The sequence below is a fragment of the Perna viridis genome, chromosome 4 (genome assembly GCF_037379345.1).
Source record: "Perna viridis isolate PV_CMFRI_1.1 ecotype Kerala chromosome 4, ASM3737934v1, whole genome shotgun sequence".
NCBI classification, from domain to species: Eukaryota; Metazoa; Mollusca; class Bivalvia; order Mytilida; family Mytilidae; genus Perna; species Perna viridis.
Window position 1 is genome coordinate 10,894,826 of NC_142448.1, and position 21,757 is coordinate 10,916,582.

Genomic DNA, 21,757 nt, shown 5'->3' on the forward strand with positions numbered 1-21,757 from the left:
ATCGCAACATTACACAAACACACACATAGGTAATGAGTCACCACCTCCCGTGGCAGACTGCTGTAGGTACCATTGCTTCTACCCTGGACTTGACTTCTCAAGATAATACCTTAGTCTCTCCTTTCGCTGGCAAGTTTCAATAAGACAAGTTGACAAAGATCTACCACATTTTACATTTTGTTTTGTTTGGCTTATTAGTCAGTAGACAAAGTAATTGAAAACACGTCATGACTAAACAATATACCAAAATAAATAGTAGCCATGACATGGGTAGTTGCATTTCAGTATTTTAGCATGAAAAAAATTAGTTTGTAGAACCGAACTTGAAATTGCCCAAGTTCCGGTCATATGACATACAGAAGGGCAATTGATGAATTCAAGAAGCAGACAGAAAAGTTTATATAGATAGTTAATACATCTCTTCCTTGTGAAAGGTCACGGTAACAATTTCTGTGCTTTGTATACGTTAATACTACAATTCTTTGCAAGATCTGAATGTTTTGAAAAAAAAGTCAGCTTAATTAAATCAAGTGAAAATATCTTGCAAACATCTTGCTATAAATATCCCAAGTAATTACGTTAACAAACTGAAAAAAAAACAACTTCAAATGTATACGTTTAGTGACGAGATAATAATTATTACAATTCAATGAAAAAAATAGATAATAATAATTGAGAGGAGTTATAATTCACTTTGTCGATTTACAGTCCAAGTCTAGCATTGAGCCATCTTCTCATCATGTAAATATCAGTGTAGATATCAGCCTTGTCAGGACGAGCACAGTCAATACCCCAGCTAGTTACTCCTAAAAATAGTTAAAGCACTAGTAAGACTACAGGTATAGCATTGACTATGTTTGGTATTGTTAGCCGTTCTCTCAGCTGGTGAACTTGTAGCTGGAGTTTTTAACATATACGTGCAGTATTAAGTAACACCCAATGTTAATGCTGGCACTTTTTCTTTGAAATTTGATTCCGATATCACCTTAAAAAAATAACCATTTGATCTAGTTACTTACATGAAACAAACCAGGATGTGGCATTTAGTATGTGGATGAGACCGGTGACAGATAAAAAAAAGTTTATAAGTGTCATTTATCAGCATTAAAAAAAATCGCAATCATCACACTAAATATTTAACCGCTCAATCTTTTGAAATAGTCTATAAACAGTTGGGATAATCTCATTTCAAATTAATGAATACAGAAGTTACAAACGGTTTATCTTTTCGGTCTGAACGAAAATATCATTGACATTGGAAACATCGCAAGAACAAATTCGGTCATCAATATGTAAGAACAGACATCATGGACACAGACTGAATGGGTATGGACGGTAATACCAAAACAATAATACTGCAAACCCGATTACAATTTCTAAAATAATTATTTGACGTAAAATCTACATTGAAATTCTACAAAAATAAATTACGACTTCACCTACATTCCAACTGACTAAATTTTCAGAAAGTGAAACTGTGAACAAGCACAAACAAACAGAAATCCCACTGTGTATTGGGTTCCCAAACTTTACAAATCACCTTATCAATATAGATTTATTTCCTCTTCAAACCATTACTCAACAACCAGACTTTCTATTTTACTTACTAGTGAGCTCGATTCCATAAAAAAATCTTATTATAAATATTTTTTTACATCAAAATATGGAATTAACTATTTCTGGAGTGTTAAAAAAACTCACTTAAAGTGCTTGGTAAATTACATGACCATGTGGGATCTTTCGAATCTGCTCAAAGTTTTGATTTTTCTACCTTATACAATACACTTCAACATAATCTCATAAAACAAAAATTTGCAGATCTTATCAAATTGTCCTTTGGTGAATCGGGATGTGAGAATATTTTAGTAACGAAAGAAATAACCACATTAATTAGACTTCTTTTGATGTACTTACAGCACAGAGTTCTGGTAAGACAACATTTTTGTTCGCTTTGGGGATACCGTTTATCGTTAAAGTATTGGAATTCCCATGGGGACCATTGTGCACCACTGAATGTGGACCTCTTTCTGTCTTGTTACAAAACACAATTTATGGCTAGAATAGATAAAGAACTTTCCATTGATGACTTCTCATTCAGATCATATCACATCTCATACGTCATGCCAGAGCTTGCCGAAACTACGCAGACTTTTTGTATCGCGCTAGAACTCTAACAAATAGGCTTCTGGAACAGGGTTATGTTGCTACAAGATTGAAGTCATTACTACAGAAGTTTTATGGTCGTCATCATGAACTCGTGGATCGTTAAGGTGTATCCATCTGCACCATGAAAACTGATTTATTCAACGGGTCATAGTTTCCTTTCCTCCTTTGTCTACCCAGGACTTGACTTTTTATGAGCAACTCGGCGGGTGTTTCTAGAAAAGCAGAGGACGCTTACCCTACCGGTGCACCTGGTCCATGCTCCCAGTTTTTAGTGGAGTCCGAGTTGCTCATTTACTTTTGTTACTTTGTATGTATGATTTTAGTTACTTTATGTTCTTTGTTCTGTATGTCTGTTTTCCATGTCTGGTCTTTGTCCTCCTTGGATTGCATTCTTTTCATTACCGCTATAACCTTGGTTCCCTTGATTACTCTTAAAAACAACGTTTGGTAGAAATATTTTAACACCTTCTGATGTTTTGACGAAATTTTGGATCTTCAAAACGAAGACTTCAATATTTATACTAAAGAAACTGAGCATATATTGATAATAAGGAATTCCGTTTCTTGATCTTAGTATTCATATCCTGAATGGTAAACCTAATACTAAAATGTACGATTGAAGGGATGATTTTTCATTACCTACTGTTAACTATTCGTTTTCAGATGGTGACGTCCCTTTGCCACCATCATTTAGTTTCTTTCGATTTGCTCGTATTTGTAACAAGGTTTCGAATTTTAACGAAAGAAATATTTACATAAACGAAAAATTACTACATCAAGGTTTTTGATTACACAAGCTCGTAAAAATAACCGATAAAAGGAACTCATTCTCAAAATACAGATATAAATGATAAATACGTGCAGCTATCTCCCATCCTATATTTTATGGGAATATTCTTCACTAAGTACGGAAAGCTCAATACTCAGCCAAAAATTGATTAAACCATTGAATATGCTAATTCGTAAAGGATATTGTTATGTTATTGTTGTCAAATCGTTTAAGATGGCATTTTTAGCCCACTTGGCGTCCGTCGTCGCTGACAATGTTTCAAAAATCTTCTCCTTCGAAACCACTGGACCAATAAGAACCAAGCTATGTATAAATGTTTCTTGGGGTATTCTGCATAGAAATGATGTGGTGATTTTTGATCTGTCGAAAAATATAGCCACCGTTACTAAAAATAGAACACAGGGGTCAGACAGAAGTTTTTCGTATAAATGTTTAACATGATGAGATCTATCTTGGATGTTGGAGTTATTCCTTGTTCTACGTTTTTTTTTCTTTCCCAAATTTTCTCTGACATTACTTGACCAATTGGAATCAAACTTGTTTTGAATGTTCTAATTATAACTGATATGGGGATTTTTTATCTGTTGAAAACATGGCCGCCGTTACTAAAAATAGAGCTAAAGGGTTAGACAGAAGATTTTTAGCATTTATCTCCTTAACTCTTCAGTTAAGCCAAATTCTGATTGGGTAACACGGTTAAGCATGATAAAATCTATCTCTTGTCATTTTTTTGTGTTAATCTGTTAGGCCAGGTTGTAATTATTGCCTTTTTTTGACGTTCGTTCTTTATTTTTAATATTATTTTTTTTTAAATCTTCTCCTCTGAAACTACCAGACCAATTAGAACCAAACAAGGTAAGAATATTCCTCAGGTACTGTACATAAATCAAATGTGAGGATTTTTTATAGTTCGAAAAACATGGGCGCTGGTACTAAAAATAGAACAAAGGGGGTAAGTCAGTTTTTCTCATCCATCTCAAAAACTGTAAGGTTTAGCCAAATTATTTCAGTTGCCGAAATGATCCTTATTATAAGACCTACAAAAGTCTGCAGGGGGGTCAAAGTTGTCGGAAGACTCCTTGTCAGAGTTATTGCCCTTGAAAGGTGAAAAATTACGTTTTTATCGTTTTCAGCCAATATCTGGAAATCTATGATAGAGGGAAAAACTTTCAATTGCTGAAATGATCTTGTAAGGCTTACAAGTCTGCAGGGGATCAAAGTTGATGGACGATTCCTTGTTAGAGTTATTTCCCTTGAAAGGCGAAAACTGATGTTTTTAGCAGTTTTCAGTCATTGTCTTGATAACCAATAAATAGAAACTTTCAGTTGATTAAATGATCCTTATGGTAAGTCGTACCAAAGTCTTCTTGAGTCAAAATTGTCGGACAACACCTTGTTAGACTTAAATCCCTTGAAAGGCACAACTTTAACCAGGTGAGCCTCTTGTTTTTATTAACATCGATTCGCAAATATGGCCTTTACAAAGACACGAACACACTATATTTAAAAGCAGTTTTCGGCATGACATGGGTTGTGTCCTTATTGTATGACTTATGATATAACGTGATTCTCAACCCCGTATGAGAGGAACTGGAATCGATATTACATACGGAGAGGGCATAACTTTTTGTAGGTTTAAACTGGTATGGAGCTAGCATGTCAGTTAACTACTAGAAGTCCTTTGCATAATCAGTCTCTTTCTTTTTTTGTGTTAACAAGGGAACTTTTTGAACTGGTTTTAATGTCATGTGGTATGAGGGTTTCCTCGTCGTTCATTGAATACCTATGAGTGGACTTGAGCTGCCATTTTTCATCCCGGTGGGGGTTGTTGTCTCTTTGACATATTCACCATATTCATTCTCGTTATATCAATCCATTATCTGATTATATGCCATTTGATCTGAAGTGACATATCTACTGTTAATCAACCATTTTACGCTTCAGGATGCGAAAAATGCTCGCAAAAATAAGTTACTCTATGTAGATTGTACATTAACCTCTCAGTTCTAGACAAAGTACACTTAGCTGCGCACCACAAAACATTACAAAAATTCGTATGTCTGAGAACAGTCTTAACTTCCATGGTAAAACCAAACATAATATTTGAAATTCATGACGTCAGAAACATTTAAGAACATTCTTAGACCTAAGTACTAGTTTCTTTTCTTTTTGTTTAAGTTTTGCGGTGCCGCATGGGACCAGTCTCATTTCTGGTAAGAAACATAAATTGAATAATTACTAGAAACTGCTTACCATTTAAAACTAGATTGTTTCCATCTTTACAAGCTAATGGTCCACCAACATCTCCCTGCGAGAGAATAAATCAGTTAGATTGTGTTGAAATTTTAATTATATCCCCGGTTTGACAATGATTTTTATTATACGCCCGTAAATGAAGTATGGGTATATAGGTTTCACCCTGTCTGTCCGTAGGTCCGACCGTCTCTCTGAACTATTTACTAAGCAGATTGGAACATTTTATGAAACTTAGTGGGGTGAAATATAACCACATGGATATGTGGATACTGTCAGGAATTTATGTTTGGACAAAAATTGCAAGAACAATGGATTTTGAACTTGGACGTTTTTCAGCAAAACTTCGTCAAATGCAATGCTCACAACTCCTTTACCTTATGACTTGCGGGATTGTTATGAAATTCAATGGAGTGTTAGATTACTATATGGAGATGTGCATTTTGTCATGAATTAGTCATATTCTGTAATCGTGTTGTTAAAAAGTACTGATTGCAGTCTTCGTACGTATTCTTTTGTTTATTGTTTTGTATTTTGTTATGTGTGTGTGTGTGTTTTCCTGTCTGGAGCAAACTGTGTCAAAAGTGCGTAGTCTATCCACCATGAAAAATTATGTCCAATATAAATCATGTCTACACTGGTTCCCAAATGTACATGGTTTAACAGGCTAAGATTATTTTTATAAGAATTTAGAGTCAATAAGTAGCACTCCATCTAAGAATCATGCAAAATGTGATTCATGTTTGGAAAGCCTACATATTTTTATTTTTTAATATTTTGTTTGAAATATTATAGTAAACAGTTAATAACATGTGGCTTTTCATATAACTATTACCCTTGTTAATGGGAGATAAAAGTATACAGAATGTACTGATGGATAAACAATATAGAGAGATGATTATACAAACGACACTAAAATGCAATAGAAACTATTGGATTTTCAATATTTTATACCTTATAAGTATCTACACCGCCTTCTCCCCAGCAGGTAATAAAAATGTCCAAACTGTCCTCAACGCCTCTCTTTTCGCCGCAGATCATGTTAAACTTGTGAAAATCGCCGTGTGGAAAATCCATGTAACATTTTACATCTGGGTAAAGCTCTACTCCGGTGTCCTTGAGACCTTTCATAGCCATTCCTGTGGGAAATAGTAAAATGACAACACACAAGCTGATACATATATTAAAAACGATTTTTAAAAAATTCAAAACCACCAAGTGAAATAACATATGTAGCTATGTCTGAATAAAACCTAGTATCTACTGTTTGACCTTACAACGCATGTTTAACTTACTGAATTATCCCCGTGCAGGTCCGGGTGTTAAAAGAATAGGTCTGCAGCAGCACTAAGCTTGTCGTAAAAGGCGATTAAATAGTGCTCAGAACCCTAGCCGGGGGCTAGGGCGCTCTGCCCACAGAGCAACTGGGATGTGTGCCCCAAGTGGTTGAATGGGGTACCCCTGGCATGTTACATGCTGGGGTTGTCAGGCTATAATACGGAAAACCTGACCGCAAACCATAGTGGTGCACCATGTTGGGAAAGATGCCACGTTCCTCGCACGTTAAAGAACCCTACTGTGGTATTCTCCCGGAGTAGGAACCATAGGGCTCCGCCACAGGAGGCTAAATTGTCTGACCCTACCCAACTCTCCCTATTTCCAGTAGCAATCAAAATTTGTCGACCCCATTGTCCTTGTGTCCCATCTCTTTTTCATTTCATCATCATTTCATGCTCATTTTATCATCAATTTCATGTTCATCGTCTGAATATAGCTGAAATATTGCTGCTCGGACGTTAAACCCCAACAAACAAACAAACAAACAAACTTACTGAATTGTACATAGAATCCAACTCTTAATATTATTTACTTACTTACTGTGTACATGGAGTTAACGCGGGAAATGTTTTCAATGGATATCAATTTTGGTCGTTATCGTGATTTAGTCAAACTATGCTCGATTTTAAAGTCTTAATAAATTGTTATTTGTTTTTGTTAGAAACTTACGGTCTTTACTAAAATTCTTAAACTAAAACTCCCCGAACATAAGAAATGTTGACACGCACAGATGTACATGTAAGGCATTCGTGTTAGGATATATGCTGTATAACCAAATAACAGTATGACCCGTTGAAGTACTTTTTAATACAATGTTCAGACTTGTCTATTAGTACATGTAGGTGAAAAACATAGAGGGATTTCTTGTACGAACTGAGAGCAATATATATAGTGGATATTTTGCACACACGTTGCCACTAATGAAACCGAGTTTATCTGACTAACGAAACTTTTCTGAAATTCTGGCTTAAATCAGAAAATGACACTCGAGTTTTTTTCAAAAAAAGTTTTGCAAATGTGCGATACACAGGTGTTTATGTCTTGAATTCCGGCATTGTGAGTATGCCATAGCATGCATTACTATCACGTTAAAAAAAGATATGAAAGTAGAAATGCAACTGAAATAATACTAGAAAGATGACCAACCTCCAATAAACGTGAAAGGACGCCAGTTAGAAATAATACAGTCCTCATTGATGTAGTTCACACTTGGTTTACTGGTGAGTTCAATAGGCTGTACACCTGGGTTTGCTACAACATCCTCGGCTAAATAAATGATGGCTAGGTCGTTATGATTGCTCGAACGGTTATACTCGGGGTGAAATATAGTTTTCTTTGCTCTATACGTGTGTTCGTATATTGTCAAGTTTTGCTCAGTGGACATTGGGTAATATTTGCCGACTACTACTTCAGTTACAGTTAAGTTATCAAATTCCTCCAACCTAATTGAAAAACGAGTAAACTGCCAGACTAAGTAAATTGTACACGAACATTAATGTACTAAGAAAATGTGAATCAATACAAATTACAGACAAGACATATACACGACATGACTATGTTTTATTGGTGACAGTTTTACAAAAATACTCGAAAAGGCTAGTATTTGTTACGACAAAAGGGTTGATTCGCAAAATACAAGTGCTTGAATTTACAAAAGAAACTTGATCCGAAATAAACTAACCATGAATTAAGTTCTCGGTTTATTTGTTATTGTATTGTATAGTTTTCTGAGGGCGTTTTCCAAACGCTTTTGAATTTTTTTGTTACAAGTATAAGCATGGGTAACTTATCACGTCCAATTTTTTTTCACATTTATTTCAGTTCCCCATGTCTAACCTCAAGTTAAGATATTCAGAAAGAGCTTAAGTATGGAGATCCTTTACTTAAGCACAACAGAACAACGAAATATTGTCTGCCTTTCATTCTTATCAATTATCTTCGAATTTTTTTTTAATGCAAAAAATGTACTTTTTTTTAATTAGGCATTGTTTCGCAATAATTTTAGAAAACCCATTAAAAAAATCTTTTACGGTAAAACAATTATCCTAACATGTCTTAATTTCTTATGACTTAAAGATAGGAAGCTCAACGACATTAACAATGTATCCTATAGGTCTGTGGCTAACAATACAAACACTTACTTGAAACAACTAGCAGCTGTAAGAACGACAATTTTATCATCTCCTGTACGTACCAAAGAACCACCACAGAAACTGTGATTGTCCTGATATTGGATGGAGACCTGAAATGACGGTCTTTAGTCTAAGTTAATAATGTTTCAAATATAATTGCTTGATGTACTAAATACACGCGTCATATTCATCTTAAAACGATTTTTAGAAAATTCAATATTTTTTCCTAAGACTTAATCTTTATTTTACCATTACAGCTCTTCATTAACTTATATTAATCTTACATTTTTGATTGTTTGTTTTGTCCTCAACTCATTCACTCAAGTGAATTTACAGTTATTAATTACAATGTGTAGTGTCAGCACAATGCAACTGCATCTTATATGTATAAGTTATTAGCCATAAAAAAGTATGCAATAGTAAGTTTTAGATACATGTACATGTTGTATTCTTGCGACCTTGAATGTAATGCCCGCCTTCTAGGACTTGTAATCCACCTTCATTCCTCGAATGAAAGTGTGATATTTTTAATGTTATTGCGGTGAAAAATCCAACAGACTAAAAATTACAATTTGCATGTTTATGTTACATCCTTACAAATTCATTTTGGGGACATTTTTAGTTGAAATGTACGCAACAAACCTAGATTATCATTCTTTGCATTTTATCAAAGGTTATTCGGTTCATCAGATGGACCGAAAACATACACGATGCTTTTATAACACCTTTATTAAGGTTCCACTAAAGTCAAAATCTAGGACATTAACTAGACAAAATACGTCATTTTTTCAAGAATGCAATTATTAACAACTATATTTTGCAAATGATATAAGTGTAAACATCAATTTTAAAAGACGAGAAAGGTTTTTGTTTGGAAATGCAAAAATATTCTTAAAAACCTAGTGCAGTGCAAGCTACCACTAACTTGTAACAAATTACTAGATTTAAATAAAAATTCAGATATTTTTGTCTGTATTGATGTTGGTAACTAGCTGGACCATAGCAAAATAATCTGAATTTATTTGAATATAAAGAAATCACAATTTGTTCAAGCAAAGCAATGCTAGGCTGTAATGCATACCACTTTTAGGAGCAGGAATATATAAATTTCAGACCCTTTAAAAATCTTGAATTATTTCTGGGCTCAATGTATTATACTATTGTAAGCTGTTATCACAAAGATAAGTCTGGCCTGTTAGATATTGTTAATATGATGCTGTGTTTGTTATATATTATTTTTTCGTGTTGCTTTCGTATTTTGTATAATAATTTGAACTTAGCATAAGCGGTTCATGTTTAAATGAACTCATCAGAAAACTTAACGTTAAGTTTGTGGACGCCGTCGCCTCTTCCACCGTCGTCGCCGGAAAAGCAAATTTAAACCTAGCAGGCGAGGCAAAAACTACGAATGAAAACTGTCAATGATATTGACTTTAGCAGAACCTTAATACACAGCATAACTGAATGTGCTTAATAGAATTACCCGACAATAGTACTGGTTTGGTTGCACATCAGAGCCCTCAGTTATATTCACTGTTTCGTGAGCTGCAAAACAAGGGTGTACAAATTTTATTAGTCTATACAACTGAAAACATATTTACATGTTAAGGTTCATTATTATTTTTTGCCAAATGCGGGATCAATTTCATCACGAATTCCCTTCTGACAACAAGACAAACCTGCGAATCGAGAAAACTTTAAAGACAGAGCTTGCCTTTGATATGAAAAAAAGATACTAGAATGATGGCGATTCGAACAGACGGGCAGGTATACCTCTGGCTATGAAATCGTTAACTGGGGTGTTCCACATGGATGTAAGTAAGCTCCGAAAGGCCACGACAGCACAAGTAATAATACGGTAACGGAACAATTCTTCAGCCGCATATCTTGACCTACACTTAGAGATCTATAGTAAAGAAAACTATTTCTGAACTGAATTTGGACTGTAGTAACGTCAAGTACTAACTAGTTAGATGCATTGCAATACTCAGAAATGACTTGTTTCATATGTAGAGGTGACATTAGGGGTCGAATATCTCTATTTGTGAAAATAAGCAATACCGATAATTTGATAATCATATCCTTTACAAGTTATTCTATTAAGGATGGTGATTAATCCATCGAATTTTGTTTTAGAGTAAGTTGACTCTGAATCAGAGTTTGTTAAGTGAATTAAAATATCAAATTTCTTTTTTAATGAGTCTATTCTTATTGGATGTTACTATGTACCACATGAGGGTTCAATAACTTCTTCGGATAAATGTTTTATTGAAATTGATGATCACAATCAAGCTGGAGAAGTAGTAGAATTCCGCGAGGATCCGATCTCGGTCCCAATCTCTTCGTTCTTTTATCAACGGTTATCTCGAAAATTTATATGTTTGCTGACGACACCAAGCTATTTCGTGAGAGATCAAACACCAAATGATAAAACTATAACGAGAAATGAATGAATTTTTCGATTGGAGCAAAACATGGATGCTAAGATTTGACCCTGGTAAGTGCAAAGTGGGGTCAAATCTATTACCAATAAGAGAAAAGGAAACAGAAAAAGACCCGCCAGACTACAATATGAATAAATACGAAAGGGTAACATTATCCTGGAGAAAGTTGCTCTGGAAAACCTTTGACAAGAGTCTGTCGTTTGCAAACTACATCCAGAATCAAGTGAACAAAGCCAACCAGATAGCAGGCCTCACCCACCGGTCTTTTACACATATCGACAACCGTACATTTACCATGCTGTTTAAGGCACTGGTCAGACCGAATCTGGAATATGCGAACAGTATTTAGTCTCCCTTCCGAAAACAGATATTGCAAGCATTGAGAATGTATAAAAACAAGCACGACTTAGGCAATACCGTCTCTTTAGATATCTCACTTACAAGGAACGTCTGTGGAGGCTCAAGTTACCAACACTCCGCTTTCGCCGTCAACGTGGTGACATGATAGAAGTGTTCAAGAGTTTGACCAAACTTTACGACAAAAGAGTTACCAACGACTTGTTCGAACTCAATACCAACGAGTTGACTAGAGGTAATTTTCTCAAACTAGTGCGCAAACTAAAAGAGTAATCAAGGGAACCAAGGTTATAGCTGTAATCCAGGGACAAAGACCTAAAAAAAGCTAAATGACGATGATGTCTTAGTCCCTAACGCGAGAATCCAAGGACTTAATCTATATATATTATATGATGACATTACATGAGGATGTGATTTGCAGTTCTACCAAATCATTGAAAATGATAAATCTCCAGGTCTGGATATTGTACCGAGTAGTTGGACAGTGGGTAGAATTCGACCCGTGTATAAAAACCAGGGAAATAACCCACATTACTTCAGAACTGTTCACTTCGATACTAAACACTAGACTAACGTGCTTTGCTGTAAAAAAAATAAAGTTGCATTCAGAAAGGACATTCAACTACAGACAACCTGTTTATTTTGAATCCCCTCAACTTGTATCGATACATCAACCCAAGGAAAAAAATGTATTTTGTCGACATCGCTATGTGATTGAGTCCCACATGGTTGAAAGGTTTCAATGCGCTTACTATGGCCCGAGGGTATCATCGATCCAGCCTGGAATATCAAGTTTTCCTCTCCCACGAGCCTGGTGATCATGCGAGAAACTCATATTAGCAAAACAGCCTTAAATCTCTCCATTGGTTAAAAAGTTCTACAGATATTACAATGTATGCTGATATAATTTACATTTACCTTTAATGGATATGGATTTGTAGTACGACCAATTTAAAAAGTACTTACCAAAAACTACTCCAAATAGTGCAAGACAAATCAAAATTTCCATTTGAACAGTTCGAGAAACAAATCACTCACTAAAACTTCTCGCCGGGTAGATCACTTTATATACACGTATCATTTCGGGGATTTTATTGTCCTCCGGGTACTCATTGTATGGGATTTGATTTTTCGCTCACTAATCATGTCTTGTAGTACTATTTTATAGTAAATTGTTCTCTATGATCATTTCACAAGACATGAACCACAGACGTTAAATTTACAAATTTGGGGAAAATTCTAAAGGTTTTATCAAATCTTATTCTGCCATATAATTTACTGCATAGTTGATTGACATTGAACCAACTCCTTTATATATTTGCTTATATCAGATCTTGAATTTTTTAGTAAGAATGTTTTTTTTTTTCAGATTGACTTGGACAATATTTTTACAAAATAAACCCTCTTTGACAGCAAACTGGCTATTCACGTTGTTCCTTTCTTTGTGAGATATACAACTAAAGCTGTCAGATTAATGTCTATCGCCATTTAATCCACTTGTTCAAGGTTTTATACATTAACATTTTCAATAATTCGTATGATCACATTTTATATTGTAATTGCTTTAACCATTTTTATTATAATAAAAGTTTATTGTTATCATTTTTGCAAACATGTCGTATTGTATATTGTACATATGTCTTAAGTATTCGATAATTATATACATGTACAAAAACAAAGAGGAATTCAATATAAGTTTGACTGTTTGATTAGTCAGTTGACTGTAGTTTTTTGCCATAATGCAGATAGCAAGAATTTCAGGTTGAGCCTAAATTTTAATGAAGCAACAGCCCGCAGGTGGTCGTGTCATCCAAATCCAAACCCTAGTATTGTGAGGATGCTTTATCATATGCCATGTGTTTCCAACACTCAAGTCAAGCACGCTAACACGAGACACGAAGTTGTTACATAAGGAAGGAAAACATTTGTTTCCAACAGAAAGGGAAAGTAGGAAAAGTTTAATCGAGATAGTCGGTGGCTGTTTCTAGAAAAGCAGAGGACGCTTACCCTACCGGTGCACCTGGTCCATATTCTAAGTTACAGACCGGACAAGAAATTACCATGTAAAACTTAATAATTTAACCTCAAGGTCAAAGTTCAAGGCCGAATTTCATCATCAATGGTGCACGACACTTCGTCTGAAATAATCTATCTACATGCAAAGTATCAAAAGCCTATCTCATAAGACAAAAAGGTTACAGACCGGACAAGAAATTACCATTTAAAATCAGTAATTTTACCTCAAGGTCGAAGGTCATCATCAATGGTACGCGACACTTCGTCTTGAGGTGACATATCCACATGCAAAATATCAAAAGCCTATCTCAAAAGACAAAAGTTATAGTCGGGACAAGATTTCGTAACGGATTGACGGACGGACGGACAGAGCAATTACTATAGGGCGCCTGCTACTTTTTGTGGCGGAGCCCTAATAATTCTGTAAAAGAATTGGTTGCTGCTCTCATTTGGTCTGCAAGTATGTTTGATACTATTTTGAGAGGAAATTTTCAAAGTAAGGTTGATGTGGTAGTTAATTATTTCTCCATTAAAAACAATTTGCCTAGTCCTAAGCTTTGCTCTGTGAATGAGGTATTATTTGTAGGTCATCTGACCTATTTTAGGTGGGATGTTGACAGACTCATCAATTCAAATATGGTGGTAGCATACCTACCTGAGAAACCAGGTAGGACATAAAAAGTGACCTAATATCGATATGGTTGCAAAAATTAACAGTCAATCAAGCATGAAAAATGGATTAGATGATCCCAATTTTTCAGCATAACAGTACATGCTTAAGTGAATCTGGATATTAAACAATATTGTAGGATTTTTGTTTGTCAGAAGTAATACTTAACACCATTATAAATTAAAGTTTGTTTTAAAAATACAAACTAGAAGTTTGCGGCGCGGTCGTCGTCGACGGCGGGCGCAGTGTGATGACAAAATCTTACATACCAAGTTTCGTAGAATTCTGCCCAGTTGTTTTCAGAAGAGTTGCGCTGACGAACTTTGTGACAGACACACAGACAGGCGTAAAACAATATGTCTCCCCACCAGAGTGGAGGGAGACATAATATAGTACATGATGGTATCAGTTCTAGTACATGAAGAAGCAAGTCAGACATTATTCAACCAGAGTGTCAAGCATGAAAAGTACGTCAAAGTTATCTCTCTTTGTGGGATACTGACATTCTTTTTAGTTGCAACCACATATCTGCAGTATTGCATCTTGGGAATTAAATTTTGATGTTTTAACAAGGTTAAATAAAGCTTGATATGTAGGTCAAATCGACTTTTTTTCTTTGATAGTTATTTCACACTATATGATGGCAGTGCAATTATTATCTGAGAAATCAAGTCCGATGTAATATTGTTCCTATGTAGCATTACATTTTACATACATGTAACTTAAAAACCATTTCACCTTGAAATATCTATGTCTTGTGACTTCAATTTTGAGGACAATTTAGGCCAGTCTACGAAGAATATATGTATATATATATATATATAGCAATTAGCTAGAAATGACTGTGGAATTGTCACTTGTTTGTAACGGAGGTTTCACATCTTGCTACCAGGTGTGGTTTCACATGTTGAACACATGTTGAAGACCTAGTGGAAACCATCAATTGAAATTTTCGTTGTATTTTCTGCAATTTTGGTCGCTTTTGCTACATCTCTCTGTATCCTTTCTCTTTATATTGATTGTATTCTTGTTAAATATATTCCATTAGAATTGATTATCCTTTTGTTTGAGGAATATAAAAATACAAAATTAAGTATTTACATGTAAGCGTTTATTATCTGTAGAAAACACATACGTTCATTTACATGTATACATAACTAGATGGAGTTTTCCAGGGAAGACGTGTCGCCTGCTTTCTAAGTAAACATGTAAAAAAGTAGATGAGCCACAGTCATGAAAACGTAATAACGTGACACACTACAGTACTTACTATATGATAAAACACCCTGTAAAATTTTCCCCTAAGTGTAAAATACGTAAGTCTTCCGTAAACAGGAAGTAGATGAGTGGCAGCCATGAAAATGGCATACATGGTATAGAACTATACAGGATAAAACATTCTGTAAAATATCTAAGCTCTACTCCATGTGGTTGCTGAGAACACTGCGATGAGAATTTTGTATATGTCCACTATGTGTGAAATAGCTAAGTATATATTCAGGTGGCATTTGACTAGTGAAGTGCGTGCGGGAATTGTAAACTACGAAATGCCACTAAGACAGGCTAAAGCGAGATGGCGTCCGTGTTTTTTTACATACTTTTCACTCGTAAGCCGGTGATGCCGATTCGCCCCTAGCCTGGTCACATGATCGGGTCATACAAATATAGTTCGCCTACGTATTACTCATGCGTGTGTCGTCAGAGGATCCTGTGAACTTTGAACTGGTTTCCATACTTTGATGTGATCAGTACCAGTTTGATTACTGGTTTAAAAATTCTTACACTTTTGAATTATTGTTGCTAGGGAACTATTAGATAAAGTTTTTGAACGTCCCTGTAAATAAACAAAATGGAAAGAAACGGACTGATAAATTGTGTCGAAGAAAGAATTAGGGAAAGTGTAAAGAATAGAAGCACAGGCCTTTGGAACCAGGATTTTTTTTATATATAAAAAAATATTAAATCATTTTCTGTCCATATTTGAGTTATTATGTGTGTTCTCAGACATGTCCGCTCTCTATTTAATGTTGTTTATACTATGTCCAGTTTTTCGTCTATCTACTAGAGAAGGAGATGGACGAAAAACTGGGCATAGTATAAGCAACATTAAATAGCAAGACATGTCTGAGAAAACACATAATAAAAGCACAATTTTACCGCACTTCTGCTTGAAAACATTTCTTAAGATATGTCTTGAAATATTGTATTAGGATATGAAAAAAATAGTTAATAGAATTTTGTATTGATTTCGGGCTTTCTGCTTTTAGTGTTACACACACACAGTAGCCGAGTGACCGAATAATCCCGAATGAGTAATGCACGAGACTGGTAACATAGGTAGCTATCATTAAGGATAATTGTCCTTATAATGGGGTGTACAATGTACAACGCCTTTTTGTGCTTATTCAAACCTTATGTGCAATATATATCGCATATTATTATTTACAGATTACACTGTATCACTTAAAGAAATAAAGTAAACTTGTACAAGATTTTTTTTATCAAGTGATGTTGTTTAATGGTGTACAACATTTTACTACCCTTTATTTATAAATCCATTAAAGCTTCGTTTTCATTCAAACCCGTCGATCTCGTTTCCAAATGAGATCGATTGACAATTGCAAGTTGTGATCAACCAGCTCAGCAATATCCTCATTTCAGACAGAACTTCATGTTTCTATGCGTTTATATATATGTACCATAAAGCGTCACTGTCCCGCCCATAAATTATATACTTAATGGATACATAATAAATAAATCCAATGGCCGTGGTACAGGCTTATTTTATGGTTGAAGTTAAACGTAAAAATATTACATAATACCTTTTAAATGATCCAATTTTAGGGCTTAAGATTGTGGACGCACTTTTTGTTTTTGTTTTCATGTGTTTATTTTTTTTCCACTTTCTCTCTTTTTATTCATTTATCTTTGTCACTTCCTAGCAAAACCTCCGCAATAAGAAAAACTTACACCATGATCACCGAGGCAAACATGGATTTCAGGTTAAGAGGCGTAAAAGGAATTAAAAACCGAGCGAACTGAGGCAAGAAAATAGGGGGTAGCATTTGTGAAAAATCAAGATTTCATGCAAAAATGCATTCCAATTTTTTAGGCACATCCTCTTTCCTTAGACCTGAACATTAGTCTTTTACAAAATTTATAATTGGAAATGAATAATTCAACTTTCAATATTGACGAATAGGCTACAACAACTATTAGCTTCAATCAAGCAAAACCAAAATATCATCATGTATGTATTTATTTTTAACTAGAATTTCCATCATAAATATAATTTTTTGAGGAATTTTTAAAGAAAACAGAAATAATTGCAAAACCTGATGTATATTTTTTTATGATTTCGTTTGATAAATGAGAATTTACCACTACTAATTATGAATTTTCTATTTACGTCACCTGTTGAGATGTTTATTAAATTAAATACAAAAAATGTATAAACTAGTGGCTACCGGGAACTTGAATCGCTCACCTGGTTCATTTTTCGCCTTCCAAGGACAATAACTGACAACGAGTCGTCCTACAACTTTGACCAATGAAGATCTTTCTAAGTTTTATTGTAAAAATCATTGCACCAATTGGATTTTTCTTTATCTATTACGGACATCAAGATATTGTCTAAAAACTGCGTAAAACATGATTTTAGGTTTTTAAGGTCGCCCTTCAACTTGGACCCAACGAAAATTTTTTCAGACCTTATCATAAGGATCATTTCATCAGTTCAAATTTTTATCTACCTACTTTGGTTCTCGACATTGCATAAAACATCAATTTTTCACCTTTCAAAGGCAATAACTCTAACAAGAAGTCTTCCCACAACTTTGACCCAATTAGAGACTTTTGCAAGACTTACCATATGGCTCATTTCATCCATGAAGTTCTTTCTAAATATTATGGATTTCCAGACATTGGCTAAAAACTGCATAAAACATAATTTCACGCCTTTTAAGGGCAATAATTCCAATAAAGTCGTCCTACAAATATGGCCCAATGGAACAGAACAGAATATAATGGTACCTACAAATACATTACAATGGAACAGAACAGAATAATGGTACCTACAAATACATTACAATGGAACAGAACAGAACAGAATAATTGTACCTACAAATACATTACAATGGAACAGAACAGAATAATGGTACCTACAAATACAATACAATGGAACAGAACAGAATAATTGTACCTATAATACATTACAATGGAACAGAACAGAATAATGGTACCTACAAATACATTACAATGGAACAGAACAGAATAATGGTACCTACAAATACATTACAATGGAACAGTACAGAACAGAATAATTGTACCTACAAATACATTACAATGGAACAGAACAGAATAATGGTACCTACAAATACATTACAATGGAACAGAACAGAATAATTGTACCTATAATACATTACAATGGAACAGAACAGAATAATGGTACCTACAAATACATTACAATGGAACAGAACAGAATAATGGTACCTACAAATACATTACAATGGAACAGAACAGAACAGAATAATGGTACCTACAAATACATAACAATGGAACAGAACATAATAATGGTACCTACAAATACATTACAATGGAACAGAACAGAACAGAATAATGGTACCTACAAATACATTACAATGGAAAAAGAGAAACAACAAATTATTTCTAGCAAGTTTCACAGACATTGTGTAGTGCTAAGAACTACACGACACTCTATAAATACAGTGAAACGTGTCAAACATGGAAGTGATGGAGGTGGTGTACAAATGGTTTTCAAGATATTGGCTCAAGACTGCATCAAACATCATTTTTCGCCTCTCAAGGAAAATAGGTCTAACTAGACGTCTTCCTACAAGTTCAACCCACTTTAGACTTTTGCAGGCCTTATCATAAGAATAGTTTCATCAACTGGAAGTTTTTTTATAGTATGGTTTTCAAGATATTGTCTAAAAACTGTATAAAACGTCATTTTTTTCCTTTCAAGCTAAACACTTTTGTAAGCTTAATTCAACGTTAAGATCATTTCATCAACAAAAAAAATCACTATCTATTAAGATTTCAAGTTATTGGCTAAAAGCTGCATACAACGAATTTTCGTCTTTCCAGGGGATTAACTCTAACGAAATGTAGCCGTACTTTGACCCAATGGAGACTTTTGAAGGCCCTGTCATGAGGATCATTTCATTAATTGGAAGTATTTTCTATCTATTATAATTTTTCAAGATATTGGTTAAAAACTGCAAAAAAAATGCAATGTTTCTCTTTTCAAAAAGTAATCAAGGGAACCAAGATTCTAGCGCAAATCAAAAGAATATAATTCAGGGACAAAGACCAGACATGGAAAACAAACATGACAAAAAGTAACTAAAATGATACATACAAAGTAACAAAAGTTAATGGGCAACTCGGAATTCACTAAAAACTGGGAGCATAGACCAGGTGCACCGGTAGAGTAAGTGTCCTCTGCTTTTCTAGAAACATCCGCCGAGTTGCTCATAAAAAGTCAAGTCCGGGGTAGAGGAAAGAGGAAAGGAAAACTATGACACGTTGAACATATCAGTTTTCATGGTGCAGATGGATACACCGTAACGATCCACGAGTTCATGATGACAACTATAAAACTTCAGTAGTGGTGACTTCAATCTTGTAGCAACATAACCCTGTTCCAGAAGCCTGATTGTAAGAAGTCTAGCGCAATATAAAAAGTCTGCGTAGTTACGGCAAGCTCTGGCATAACGTATAAGTTGTGATATGAAAACTCCATACGTAGGTGTGGAAGGGATATTGCCACAGATGAAAGGAAAGTTGACAAAATTCTGAATGAAAAGTCACCATGTTTGTCGTAAAGTTTGGTCAATAGTTTTCCTTTACCACCGATCTCTAAGTGTAGATCAAGATATGAAGCTGACTTCACAGTGTCTGTAGTATCCTTTATCTCAAGTTCTTTTGGGTAGATGCGATGTATCAAATCCCCAAAACTAGGAATGTTTAACGATAATACGCCATCTATATAGCGGAAACTGAGATTAAAAGATCTAGCTAAACGATGTTCTTTCTTTCGGATCAGATCAGCCTGATAAGAGTGAAGGAATAGGTCAGCAAGTAGAGGAGCACAATTTATTCCCATTGGAATGCCGACCGCTTGTTGAAAAACGCGTCCACCACACTGGACAAATATGTTGTCAATCAAAATCCCAGCATTTTGAAAACATCTTCTTGTGTATATATTGAAGATGATTTGGAATTACTTTTTTTACCTAGTATGAGGAATCTCTACCAAAAACTATATATTTGTATCTAGGTGTACCATCTTTTTGAAAAAAAAACAACGATGTATAATGCTTTTGAGTCGGGATTTTAACTGAGTATGAGGAATAGAAGTATACAGTGTTGAACAACCATGGGTTTTAATGCTATTATATGCTGATAATAATCTTGAATTGAGGATCTTTCAAATTTTTCAGGGTCCACATTGAATTAATACCATTACGGGAGTAACAAGTGTTGTGGTAAAACTGGAGACCCTCTTCGGCAGCTGTTAGTATAGAAGTTAAAAGCTTTGATAGAGGTACATTTTGCAGATCCAGCTATGTAACGTTGTTTGTATGGATTCTTGTGGAGTTAAGGAATCCAGTATATAGACGGTAAATCACAATCATCGTCTGTGGTAGAGAGACCAAAAGAGCACACATTTATGGTTATCCACTACTCTTCCTTGGAAAGTGTAGTGGCATTGTAGGTTTTATCAATGCTATTATTTTCTACGTCTACTTCTGATAATAAACATTTGATGCAATACGTTTTGCAGACAAAAACAATTTTGTTATGGGCTTTGTCTGCTGGTGCGACAACATGTAGACATGTTTTTGCTACATCGGGGTCTTTGGAAACTGATGTAGTATTGACACTCATTGATCTATTTAAAACTTTCATTCGTGTCAAAATAAATACCTCAGGGCCTTTATCCACTGTGACAGAGAATAAATGTCTTTTTGTTCTCGTTTGATCCATTTTCTTGCGTAGTCCTCCACTGCATCCATAAGAACTTTAAAGTTATAATTCTAATTTATCGAGCGTGGTTCATGGTACTTGGGGCTTTTAGAAAGGATATTACGTAGATTCGTTTTCGATGATGCTTAAATCTCCCGTAATGACATGACCGGAAGGGTCGTATTTGAATGGAGAGTCTTTACAACAGTCAGGTGGTTTAGCCTAGAAGTCCTCAATCTTGAGGTTCTGCAATAGCTTTTTACTGTTGAAAATTTTGGATGCAATGGGTGAAGTATAGGAATATGAAATAATCGGTATTGAGATAAATAACAATAATTTTGACGTGCCTTAGGGGCAAGCTCCATGCAACAGCTGACGTTCGTTTCCTCTCTTACTAAAGTGAATTTCGAACAACGTCAGACGCCGAACTATTTGGGTATTTTATTGGTTATGTTTTTGTGATGGAGGATGTTAGCCAAATTAAATGTATCTATACCTTTGTTGACAAACGATAGTGGAAGAAAAGATCGTTTTTCTTCACAATGACCTTTTACACAAACTGGTTTAAAGAGCCTATAGAAACCAATATTCAAAATGA

At 34.8% G+C, this 21,757-nt stretch overlaps 1 protein-coding gene across 1 annotated transcript; it reads right to left on the reverse strand.

Annotated features, from left to right (window-relative positions):
- Window positions 1–606: 606 nt before the first annotated feature.
- LOC148618826 (serine protease 1-like) lies at window positions 607–12,526 on the reverse strand. Its single transcript, XM_088576900.1, has 7 exons — window positions 12,447–12,526; window positions 10,163–10,224; window positions 8,689–8,789; window positions 7,694–7,989; window positions 6,164–6,348; window positions 5,210–5,264; window positions 607–806 (listed from the first exon to the last, which is right to left on the reverse strand). The coding sequence occupies exons 1-7, from the start codon at window positions 12,487–12,489 to the stop codon at window positions 703–705; spliced, it is 846 nt and encodes a 281-aa protein (XP_088433026.1). The 5' UTR covers window positions 12,490–12,526; the 3' UTR covers window positions 607–702.
- Window positions 12,527–21,757: the final 9,231 nt, after the last annotated feature.